The sequence below is a fragment of the Oryctolagus cuniculus genome, chromosome 5 (assembly GCF_964237555.1).
Source record: "Oryctolagus cuniculus chromosome 5, mOryCun1.1, whole genome shotgun sequence".
Taxonomy (NCBI): Eukaryota; Metazoa; Chordata; class Mammalia; order Lagomorpha; family Leporidae; genus Oryctolagus; species Oryctolagus cuniculus.
In genome coordinates, this window is record NC_091436.1 from 64684876 (window position 1) to 64697309 (window position 12434).

Consider the following 12434-nt stretch of genomic DNA (forward strand, 5'->3'; position numbering starts at 1 on the left):
ACCCATGTGTACTTGCAGCCGACTCCTGGAGGCATTTAATTTTGCAACCAACTGCCTACAAAGCTGTTGAGGCTCATTCAGTAAGCTCTGGAGAACTACTGGAATAATTAGACAAACAAGTAGGCAAAATTTCAAACGTTGCCAAGCATGGGTCTGGGGTAGAAGAGGGGGGAGGCTTGTTATCTTTTTATAATTAAAAAAAAAAGCCGGCGCCGCGGCTCACTAGGCTAATCCTCTGCCTAGCGGCGCCGGCACACAGGGTTCTAGTCCCGGTCGGGGCGCCGGATTCTGTCCCGGTTGCCCCTCTTCCAGGCCAGCCCTCTGCTGTGGCCAGGGAGTGCAGTGGAGGATGGCCCAGGTGCTTGGGCCCTGCACCCCATGGGAGACCAGGAAAAGCACCTGGCTCCTGGCTCCTGCCATCGGATCAGCGCGGTGCGCCGGCCGCAGCGCGCTGGCCGCGGCGGCCATTGGAGGGTGAACCAACGGCAAAGGAAGACCTTTCTCTCTGTCTCTCTCTCTCACTGTCCACTCTGCCTGTCAAAAAAAATAAAAATAAATAAATAAATAAATAAATAAACAAACAAACTTTTTAAAGGTTTTGAAGGTGGGGCCGGCACTGTAGCGCAGTGGGTTAACGCCTGGCCTGAAGCACCGGCATCCCATCTGGGCGCCAGTTCGAGTCCTGGCTGCTTCACTTCTGATCCAGCTTTCTGCTATGGCCTGGGAAAGCAGTAGAAAATGGACCAAGTCCTTAGGCTCCTGCACCCGCATGGGAGACCCAGAAGAAGCTCTAGGCTCCTGGCTTCAGATCGGCACAGCTCTGGCCATTGCGGCCGATTGGGGAGTAAACCATCGGATAGAAGATCTCTCTCTCTGCCTCTCTTCTCTCTGTGTGTAACTCTGATTCAAATAAATGAATAAATCTTAAAAAAAAAAAAAAGGTTTTGAAGGTTTCTCACCAAACTACCCAAATAAACCAGAGAAGAGGTACTCCAAAAAACATTAAACAGGTCAAGAGTTGAAATCAGCAGTGAGAAAGTCAGAATATTTTTCACCTATACACCTCCACAGCTTACAAAAGGTGACAGCTTATAAAAGGTGCAGCTACAGATACTCAAATGCATCAGAGGAATTCAAATTACAAAGGCCTGTGGCTGATTTTCTCAGCAAGCCAGTGCTTACACAGCCAAGTAAGTCCCTTTGCTAAAGTAATCCTTTTCAAACACCATCAATCTCAGGGTTCTAAAATCATTATTACATACTACTGTTTTCGAAACCTGGGAGAATTCTTTGATACAGTCACACGCCTAACAAAACTTTGCTCTTTGAAAGTGGGTTTCCTCTTAGGAAAAAAAAAAAAAAAAACAACTCCTTTGTGTTGAGTTCAGCAAACATGCAGACAATTAAACCAAATGCTTTGTCAGGAGAGGTAAATTTAGGGTACAACGCTGGCATCCTAACTTCCTCAGACGGGCTTTGAAAACAACTGCAAAGTGAGTTTCCAAAACATGCTGGTAACAAGCGCCTCACTCTTTTTGGTTTTCTGTTTGTTTAGATTGTGAACTTTATTTGAGAGAGAAGCCAAGAGAGATCTCCCATCCATTGGTTCACTCCTCCAAATGGCCACGATGGCCAAGGCTGGGCCAGGCTGAAGCCAGGAGCCAGGAACTCCATCCAGGTCTCCCATGTGCTGCAGCCCAGGGCATGCTAAGTTACCAGGAGGCTTGGATCAGAAGTGGAGCCAGCGTGGGATGTGGGCATCCCAAGCAGCCCCTTAACTGCTGTGCCCAGCCTCCTCCCTGCCCCAGGGCCGGCCCTCCACGGGCCCTTTCCCAGCTGTGCACTCTGGCTCATGCAGTGCCTTCCCTGATAGCTCCATCTACAATCACCCTAACCTCCTCTTCCAAAATACATTTTTCACTCATTTGAGAGGCAGAGAGAGAGACAGCTAGAGCTCCCATCCACTGGTTCACTTCCCCAGTGGCTGCAGTGACCACGGCTGGGCCAGGCAGAAGCCAGAAGCCTGGAGCTCCATCCAGGTCCCCAACATGGTGGCAGGAACCAAAGTACTTGAGCCACCTCCTGCTGTCTCCCAGCACTGCAGTAGCAGAAGGCTGGAGCCAGGCATCAAATCTAGGTACTCCAGTGTGGGATACAGTCATCTTCTTTTTTTAAAAAATTCAGAATAGTTTTAAATTTATGAAACAGAAGTTGTTGAGGTAGTAATACAAAGAGTATTACCTCATTCTAATTTCCCTGCTGTGAACATCTCATATTCGTACCTTTGTCAAAATAAGCCACACCCAGATTCCCAAATTCCTTTGAACCGCTGCACCAGATGCCAACACCCCCCTAATCCTTGCTCATTTTTAAAGACCAGCTTATCATGATGCCTTCCTCATCATCGCACACTGTCACTTGACCCACACATTCGCGTTTTATCCCTCCTTCCTCCTGTTGTCCACAAATGTCTGATTCTTCAGCCACTTCACTTAAGACACCTGCACTGGGCTGAAGTTCCTACACCTGCAGTGCAAGGCCGGCACTGCCTCCAGGGCCAAGGCCACAGCCTCTCCTTTTGTTTACTGGTGGCCCCTGGCAAGTTATCGACTCTCTTATGGCTACGAAGCCAGAGGTGCCGTCTACTACAGATGTTTTGAAAGAGTCGGCTGCATTACTGCAGTCACACCCCGCAAAGGATGGTGGGCCAGCTGACGGGGCACCACCGCCTTCGACCACGCTCAGGCTGCCTTCACGTTTACCATTTTCAGCGGCCGCATGGATCCGATGTAGGCTTCCTCCGTGTCCCAGAAGGACAAGTCAGGGTATTCTCCGGGCTCCAGGATGAAAGGGACCCCTTGAAATCCGGGTTCTTCATAAATCAGCCATCTACAGCCACCATGGGAGGAGAAAACAGACACAGCGCATCACTTACTTTGGTTTTTCCTGCCCTCAGGTGCATAGCACCCCGCTGCCGAGAGACCACTCGGACCCCAGAGATGAGAGGTACACACAGAGTGACCTTCCACGCAAGGAGGTACTAGGCATCCTGTGTGCCTCTTCCCGACATTTCATTTTCCTATGTCTGGCTTTGCTCGCTGGTTTTAATTTAGACTCATTGCCTCTAAGTATAAGTGCCTCTGTTACTTCCAACTAAGAAAGTGAGTTATGGGAAACAGCACGGTAGTAATGCTGGCATCCCAAATTGGGGTGCCAATTCGAGTCCCGGCTGCTCTGCTTCCAATCCAGCTCCCTGCTAATGCACCGGAGCATGGCCCAAGTTCTTGGTCCCCTGCCACCCATTTGGGAGACCTGAATGGAGCTCGTGGTCTGGCTTCAGCCTGGAACAGCTCTGCCATGGTAACCATTTGGGAAGTGAACCAGCAAATGAAAGATCTCTCTTTGTCTCTCCCCACCCTCTCTTTAACTCTGCCCTTGAAATTAATTAGTCAATCCTAAAGAAAAAAAAAACAAAAAGGAGGTATCTTGTTGCACTGTATGTATGTAGAGAGGCCCTGGCTAGGAAATCTCAAGCCTGGTTTTAAAAGGCAAAGAATGGAGTGTCCTACCTACCCATCTGCAACGTGTCAAAAATCACTAACAGCTAACATCTCCCCAGAGCTGGGGGCAGCCCAGAATTTCACAGCATCCTCACAGCAATGCTAAGAGAGGAAGGAAGACTGCTACTCCCACTTTGCAGATGAGATTAAGTAAACTGCCCCAGGCCAGACAGCTGCAAGTGCCAAAGGCAGGGCTGACCCAAGCCAACTCCACGACCAGGCTCCCGATCAGCCGTGGGCAGCGAGCATCCTCCTGACAGGGGGTGCAGCGGGCGGGGTCTCTTCTTGTGCAGTGGCTCAAGATCATCACGGTGAGCCTTACTGAAAGCTTGGGGCCGGGGCAGCCAGCGGGCTGCCTGTTCCCAGGCCGTGCAGCTCCCCGTGTTCTTGGTTCTGATTCTCAGGGCTTTTCAACACCACACCTTCTATCAGGCTTGGCAGCTGTCACTTCTGCTTCAGGAGCTTGGCAGCCCCGCCCGCCTCTGTTGTGCTCGAAGCACGAAAGCAGAAAATCGTGCCTGTTAGAACTGCCCCTGAAAACAGCACCTGCCGCAAGACAGGGGTGAATGAGCCCTCTTTGCAAACAAATGTGGGATTCTGGCCAGCCGGTCAGGCAAGCACTCTGATTCCTTATGAGCACTGGCCCCTGGGATACCCTCCAGACACCATGCCAAGAAGAGGATGCATGTATACTGTATACAAATGAAATCTTCTACAAGCAAAACAGGTCTGATGCTCCTCCTCTTTGCAATTCTCTTGCTCCCAATTTTGAGAAGGCACACATCTTTCTTTTGAACTGAGAGGAGGGGGAGAGAGGGAGGGAGGGAGGGAGGGAGCGAGAGAGGAAGGAAGAGAGAGAGAGAGCGCGCACGAGCGAGCCCGCAACAGCCCCCGGCCAGGATAGGCTGAAGCTGAGAGCCAAGAACTCCATCTCGGTCTCTGGTGGGTGGTAGGGACCCAACGACTTGCTGCCTCCCCAGGTGCACCAGCAGGAAGCTGGAATTGAAAGCAGAGCTCGGATTTCAATGCAGGCACTTCAATATGGGATGCAGGGCTCTTTACCGCGGTACCACACAGCGGCCCTTCCAAGGCACGTTTCTGATGAAGGTTTTTGTTACAGATCCCCCTGGATAGATAACTTTTGTAGCTGCAATGGTTATCCAGGGATTCACAATCAGAGTCCTACTGAAGATCTGCCCCTCTACACACACACACATACACTCACTCACTCACTCACTCACAGAATGCCGGGAGGCCAGGTGTGGAATGTGGAATGTGACTGTTGAATCAAAGCTAACCTATAGCCCTAGAAGCCACAGCAACACTGGGTGAACTGGGTGTGAGTGTGACCTGCGAGAGGGCACCTAAGATGTTGGAATATTCTCTGTCTTCTTGGCCAGGGTGATGGTTACATGTGTATGTCACTGTATGAAAATCCCTCAGCATATACACATAGGATTTTTCTAAAATGTTATACTCCAAAAAAAAAAAGAAAGAAAAAAGAGGCTTATCTGTTAAATGCCCCTAGAATGACTCCTTGCCACAAGAGAGCAGGCTCCACAGGCTTTGTAACAAAGTGGATGCAATTGGAGATCACTATGCTCAGTGAAATAAGCCAGACCCAAGAGAGAAAGATATCACATTTTCTCTTCTTTCTGGTAGTTAATATATATAGATATACTACTGTAGTTTTAATGATCTGTGATTACTTTAAAAGTTACTGGATATGAGTGAAATGGACATCTTCTCATTTGATTATTGTTCATGTCTTTTTGCTCATTCTTTTTGCTTTTTACTTATTGAACTCTTCAATGGAGCAGACAGCCTTTGATGATAATGTAAACTGAAAACATGCTATTAAAATTGAAAAAGAAAGGAAAATTAAAAAATTAAAATTAAAAATAAAGGAAAGAAAGGAAGATGGAAGGAGAGGGTGAGGAAGGAAGGGAGGGAAAAGTATCACTATATTCCTAGAATTGTATCTATGGACTACACTGAACCTGTTCTCCTTGTGTTAAAATCACATGAAAGAGAAAACTGATGAAAACTGTATGTGTACTTATCATGCATTTGCTGTAATCCTGAGAATCTAATGTATGCATCAATTCCTTAAAAAGAAGAAGAAGAAAACAGGCTAAGATTGAGGTTCTTTAAACTTCCTCATGTCTAAAGCATGATGGGTAAGGACTTATTGCATAATTTTGGAGCTCAGAGTTGCAAGCGGCACAGCTGCATGGATTCCATGTTGTAACTGAATGATAGCAGTCCGGTGAGAAACTGTGTGATTCGGCTACCAGGTCAGAGGCCCAGAGTCAGGCTGCTCACCAGTGAACAGGCAGCATCTTTCATAAACACGTGATTCCGAGATTTCTGAAATGATGCTCCTTTTATTAAATCTGTACTTCTAGAGTTCTTCTAAAAATATTCAAAAGGGAGAGAGAGAGAGAGAGAGGGAGGGAGGGAGGGAGGGAGGAAGGAAGAGAGGGAGGGAGGCAGAGGTCTTCTAGCCACTGCTTCACCACCACCCCCACTCCCCGGCCAAGGCCCACAAGAGCCAGGGCTGGGCCAGGCAGAAGCAAGAAGCCCACAACTCAATCCAGCTCTGCCACCTGCGTGGCAGGAACCCAAGTGCTTGAGCCATCACGGCTGTCTCCCAGGGCGCACATTAGCAGGAAGCTGGGATTGCAAACGGAGAGGATTTAAACCCAGGCACCGCGACATGGGGTTCAGGCACTCCAAGCGGTGGCTTAACGCTGTGCCGAACACCGCCCCCTCCCCTTTATAGTTTTGAGTCCTGAAGGGATTTATTCATCTAATATTAAATCCTCACTGCCCGTGAAGCATGTGGTACAGTCACTTAGCATTTTAGAAGGCAGGCAACTTTGGGCAAAGGGGAGTTTGCTAACACCCTGGACGCACAAACGGCTACATGTGAAGCGGCTGCTGCTGGAGGGCACCGCCCAGTGAGTGTGCGCGGGGCCTGCTGGGGAACTCACATGCGCATGGCCGGGGGGAGACTCTGGAATCTGAAAAGCCAGGCACAGAGTGTGACTCACTTCTCAACTCAGTTCCCATGAGAGACATTACTCACGAGGCCATAGGAGAAGCCAGACTACCCCCAGGCAGTCTCTCGTTTTCCCTCTTAGGTAGTGAGCTTTGCCTACACACTCAGACATAACAAAGTATGATTCTAGCGTCATACTTCATGAACAGTACAACCACAAAGTGCGATCCTAGGTTGCAAACCCAGGTATACACACAAATGGATACTGAAGTCACGATGACCATGGATGCTCATTAAAAGTACTTGCATAATTTCTCTTGTAGGAATACCCTTTGAGTCATACAAGAAAAATCAGTCTTATCTTGTTCATTTGTTCCTAAACCAAATACAGTGTTTCCTGCTGGATCCCAAGTCTCATCGCCCTAACCCCAGACATGGCCGTACATGAATCCCACTGGATTCTTGCAAGATTAACTAGGAATGTGCTGACTTTGAGGTTGTTCACAGGAGGGTAGGCTGGAAATCTCAAAGGGAAAAGGTACTTTACAATAGAGGGCTGTGGGAGGCACCACTGCAAGCAAGCAAGTTTGGAAGCAGTAATGGGTGAACTGGTTAGCACATGCCGCTGTGATGCAAATACACGGCACGACCTACATGAAACACCCTTGCCAAAACTGTTCAACCTGAACCTGATCAATCCTCCAGACCCAGCCCCCTGCACATCCAAAATCAAGCAGTCAAAATTAAATATCACAAGGAAACATTCCAGACAAATCCAGAATATCACACCTTCTGGGAAAATCTGGTTCTGGACAACAAAGTAGCTAGTCTCAGGGGCACACTGTTCATTTTCTTAGGTGTAATCTTGACAGGCAGGATGATGCATGAGATTCAGGCTAAACGATGACTGAAAGGTCATGGCATCTACAGCTTCAAGGACTCAGGAAAAGATAACACAAATATGGCAGAATGCCAACAGTTGCGGAATCTAAGTGGATGGTACCTAGTGATCACTGAATTAGTCTTTCTTGTGTCTGTGTTTGAAAACCTTCATGATAAAAAATTGGGTTCTGAGTGTTAAGACTCCTCAATGAAATATACATGGTAAATATTAAATAGCAGGCCGGTGCCGCGGCTCACTTGGCTAATCCTCCACCTGTGGCGCGGCATTCTGGGTTCTAGTCCTGGTTGGGGTGCTGGATTCTGTCCTGGTTGCTCCTCTTCCAGTCCAGCTCTCTACTGTGGCCCGGGAAGGCAGCGGAGGATGGCCCAAGTGCTTGGGCCCTGCACCCACGTGGGAGACCAGGAGGAAGCACCTGGCTCCTGGCTTCAGATCAGCACAGTGTGGTGGCCATTTGGGGGGTGAACCAATGGAAGGAAGACCTTTCTCTCTGTCTCTCTCTCTCTGTCTAACTCTGCCTGTCAAAAAAATAAATAATTAATTAATTAAAAAATATATTAAATAGCAGTGAAAAAAAGGATCAAATGCAGCCAACAGTCATCATTATGGGACATCTCATGAGAACGGTTTCATGTGTGGAGGAGTCAGGGGTGGGACCACAGGGGGCCACACAGGGTTCTGCAGGTCTCGAGGTGGGCAGAGCGCCCATGGGGTTTGTTTCACTGTAGGCTCCATTACTTACATATATATGAGAATGCACTCTCTGGTGTACATCAGATTTCATAGTAAAAATGACCAACAAACGTGTGCCCACTGGGAAGTTCCTTTGCCTTTGGAACACTTGCATTCTAGCCCACATTCTGTGATCGATGGCCCCAGTCTGCAGAAAGTGGCCAGTGCCTGCCTTCCTTGGCTAAATGAGGGTTTTGGCAAGATTCTCTTTATACAATCTATGAAGTTCTAGAATCTCTGCTTTTATTGGAAATTTTTTCCCTTTTTGGGAAAAGTACTCTTTCACCTCTGGGAGGGTGGGTGCTGGGACTGGCCAGCTGCTTGCAGACTTAAAAACAAAGTACACTCAAAAGAATCAAAAGGGCAAACCGAGTTAGAAATTACTCATTTCCTCAAATAACAGTGTAATAGGACAAACCCTTCTGCTGTGTGTGTGCAGAATGGGCCTGGAATAAGGAAACTGAATCTACAAAGGCCAACTCTACAAAGCAGACTTCTATGCCAGCTGAGGGGACAGGCACACTACAGAAGCAACATGAGCTCGTGTACTGCGTATCTGTTAATTCTCTCCGTGCATCAAGACTTTCCTTACAGATCTGTAAAAGTACTGATGGCCCAGTGCCCAAGCTCACCTACCAAGTTCAAGGAGCGCAGACTCTGAGTTGCCACCCAAGGCAGCTTTCCATTCTCCTAATGAAAACAGAAAGGAACTCAAGCCCATTATAAATTCCAGGCTATGACAGCTGGGAACTACCGCCTGTGAAGCAAAGCCAACCTTACTGCAAAGGCGGAAACACAAAGGCTGTGTGGCTTCAACACAGCCCAGGCTTGAGTCATCCAGTCTTCCAGACACTGTCATGAGCCCAGTATGGCAGGTGTCTTTTTCATTCCTTCCTAAGGAAAGTGATGCTTCCCGACTTAAAGCTAACACTTTCAGAGAGGAGAAAAGAGATGCAGAGATTCCTTTCATGTGACACAACTGAAGACAGCAAGCAAGAGATGAAAGCATTTCTTTAGCTCAGATTCCTTTTCTTCCCAATCAGAGGCGTGAAGGGTCTTCAGAAAGTTCTGGAAAATGGGTCTTGTGAAAAAAAAAAAATTGGCATGGACTTCAAAATTTTTTGCACTGAAATAAAGACATCTTTTAAAAAATGTTTATTTTCATCTACTGAAAGGTGGAGTCACAGAAACACAGAGACAGAGATTTCCCATCCATGAGCTCACTCCCCAAATGCCCCCAACAGCCAAGTCAGGGCCAGGCTGAAGCCAGGAACCCAGAACTCCATCCATCCAGGTCTCTCTATGGGTGGCGGGGGCCCAGGCACATGAGCCATCATCTGCTGCCTCCCAGGTAAGTTAGCAGGAAGCTGCACAGAGAGCAGAGGTGGCACTCAACCCAGGCACTCCATCTGGGCTGCAGGCGTCCAAGCAGTGGCTTGACCAGCTGCACCACAACACCTGCCTGTCCCTAAACTTATCTTTTAATTCCACTCTGCCTTGATCATTCTGAAGTACCCTTGGATAAACGTGCCTAAGGCTCATCTTGCTCCTCTCCCCTTAACTGCACTCACTCTGCTTTGGGACCCCATCCTGTGCCTGCTTAAAATACTGTCTCTTTGCCAATGACCCCTAAATTTATATGTCCAGCCTCTCCCCTGAACACCAGCCTCACACATCCAGTCAGCTTCCTGCCATGACCCTTGGGCTCAGCCTGTCCAAACCTGAACTCCTGAATTTCTCTCCCTCCCCATCTGCTTCTCCAAGCCGCCTCCAGCTCAGCACATTCTGAGTTTATGCCCTGGACATTTTTTGCCCCTCCCAACCAAACACACCCGATGCTGTTGGTTCTACCTTCAAAGTGCATCCGCACCTGACCATTCCCTGCCACCACTATTGATATGGGGATGGGGGAGAGCAGGCAGGGAGTCGGAGGAATTTCTGGCAGCCCTGCGTTGTCACTTTATCCCCTCCCCTGTCAGTTTGAAACTCCTAGTTTCCCAAGATGCACCTGCGTCCCCTCAGAGACTAGGCAGGAGGAGGAGAAGGAAGTTAAACTCCAGGTGAAGGTACCATGAAAACACCAAAAAAAAAGTCTAGGGCACACTAAACTCCACCCAGACCCCACCTCAGCCGTATATGTATATTCAATTAAGGCCCCACCCCTACCTCATAAAAGAGGCTGATAAGGTGGGAGGGGCGCCTGGGGATCTTCCTGGGGCGGCCTCCTCCTGGGGCGGCCTCCTTCCCCTCTGCCCCCATAGGCTGTCCTGCCTGTGACCCCTCCTTGCCCCCTCCCGCTCCGCAGCCCCAGGCAGGTGCCCTCATTTCCTCCAGGCCCCAGAGAGCTGCCCCGCCCCCCCCACCCCACCCCCATAGCGCTGCCTCTGCTCCTGCTATAACTGAGGGGCCCTGTAACCCATCCCACCTGGCGCAGCGCACCTGTGTCATCCACGCCCAGCAGTGCCACTCCCCAGGAGGGCAGGGACACCTGTGCTCCCAGTGCTCAGAAAAGCACCCGACACACAGCAGACTCATCATTCAGGAGCAGACTGTGGCAATGGACACAGCTCAGTTGCTGTTGGAGGTCTGTATTTGTGAAAGCCTTAATCCCTGACCATGTTTTAGGACGTAAGATGCCCGTGCCCTGCATCAGAGTAGGCGCCTGGGTCTGCAACCCGGTCTGGCCCTGACAGGGCTTCCTGCAAGCGCAGACCCTGGAGGTGGTGGTGATGACTCAAGTGAGGGGGTTCCCGTGGCCCACCCTGGAGCTCTGCAGTGGGGTCCCAGTCCCCCACCCCAGGGCCACTGTGGACAGGAGCTTTTTCTCCTTCTCTGTCTCTCTGCCTCTTAAATAAATAAAAAGAATAGAAACACCAGAAATCAAGCCAAGCATCTACACCCAATTTATATTTGACCAAGGAGCTAAAACCAATCCCTGGAGGAAGGACAGTCTCTTCAACAGATGGTGCTGGAAAACTGGATTTCCACATGTAGGAGTATGAAGCAGGAACCCTGCCTTACACATTATACGAAAATCTATTCAAAATAGATTAAAGACCTAAATCTATGACCTGTGGCAGTGCCTGCAGTGCTGGCATCCCATATGGGTGCCGGTTCTAGTCCCGGCTGCTCCACTTCGGATCCAGCTCTCTGTTATGGCCTGGGAAAGCAGTAGAAGATGGCCCAAGTCCTTGGGCCCCTGCACTTGGCTTCAGATCTACCCAGTTCCAGCCATTGCAGCTAGTTAGGAGGTGAACCAGTGGATGGGGGAACCTCTCTCTCTGCCTCTCCTTCTCTCTGTGTAACTCTTTCAAGTAAATAAATCTTTAAAAAAAAAAAAAAAAAGCAGTGCAGTGTACCATGCTCTAGGACAGAGACTTTGTACAGCAAAGGAGCTATCTGGATTAACACTGCTATTTACACCCTACCTCTGCCCAGCTGAATATGTCCCTGTGAGTCAACAAAGAACCACCACAGTCCTCCCTCTCACTCGACTTGTCTGGGTGAGGGGTCGGCACAGGGGACGCACGCACTGGGACACCTGGGGCTGGTGGGGTTCCTGCTCTCGACTTGAGTGGCACCTACTTAGGGGTCACTTTAGCTGCACACTGACCTTCTGCAAACTCTCTTCCCAGGTGTTGCATTTCAGGTGTCAGAAGCAAGCACACACGTCCATGAACCAACAGTCTCGAAGGAGCCATCCACCTCACACTTTTCTCTCAGTGCAAAGACCCCTGCAGTAAGCTGCTCCCCCTCCTCTGCAGGAAACCTTCTGTGACGAGAAACTCTCCCTTCGGAGGCAGCCCACCTGCATGTTACCCACCCTAACCGCCAGCAAGGCCTTGCCTGGGTCAAGTCAAAACCCACCCTTCCTAATGTCTACTGGCTTTTCCTGGGAGCTCCGAGGACATATCGGGGAACAAGACTGCCTTCCCAGCCTCAAGGGTCACACTCCTTAGTTAGACGGCACTTTTTAGTTCCTTATTTCGGGAGGAACCAAAGTCAGAGTCTCTGAGGTCTGATTTACCCAGCTCCTACGTTCTGCATAATCAAATCATTCTTCCAAGAACAGCGGCACGCCAAGACTTCTAGTGATCAACAGAACGCAAAAGACACAAAGAAGGAGCACCTTGTCATTTGCGGCAGAGACAGTCCGTAGCATGGATAGGGGAGACTACACACCTGCTTAACTGCACATCCCATTAGTAAAAACTCATGAACAGTCTCTGAAAATCAG

The 12434-nt window shown here is 49.3% G+C and overlaps 1 protein-coding gene across 3 annotated transcripts in view; it reads right to left on the bottom strand.

Annotated features, from left to right (window-relative positions):
* Window positions 1-12434, bottom strand: part of CRYBG1 (crystallin beta-gamma domain containing 1) — a 205530-nt gene that overhangs the window by 21155 nt on the left and 171941 nt on the right. For all 3 annotated transcript variants that reach the window (XM_070073735.1, XM_070073736.1, XM_070073738.1), the window contains one exon: window positions 2763-2889. In XM_070073735.1, the coding sequence (XP_069929836.1) occupies window positions 2763-2889 (127 nt within the window). The remainder of the gene's footprint in view (window positions 1-2762; window positions 2890-12434) is intronic.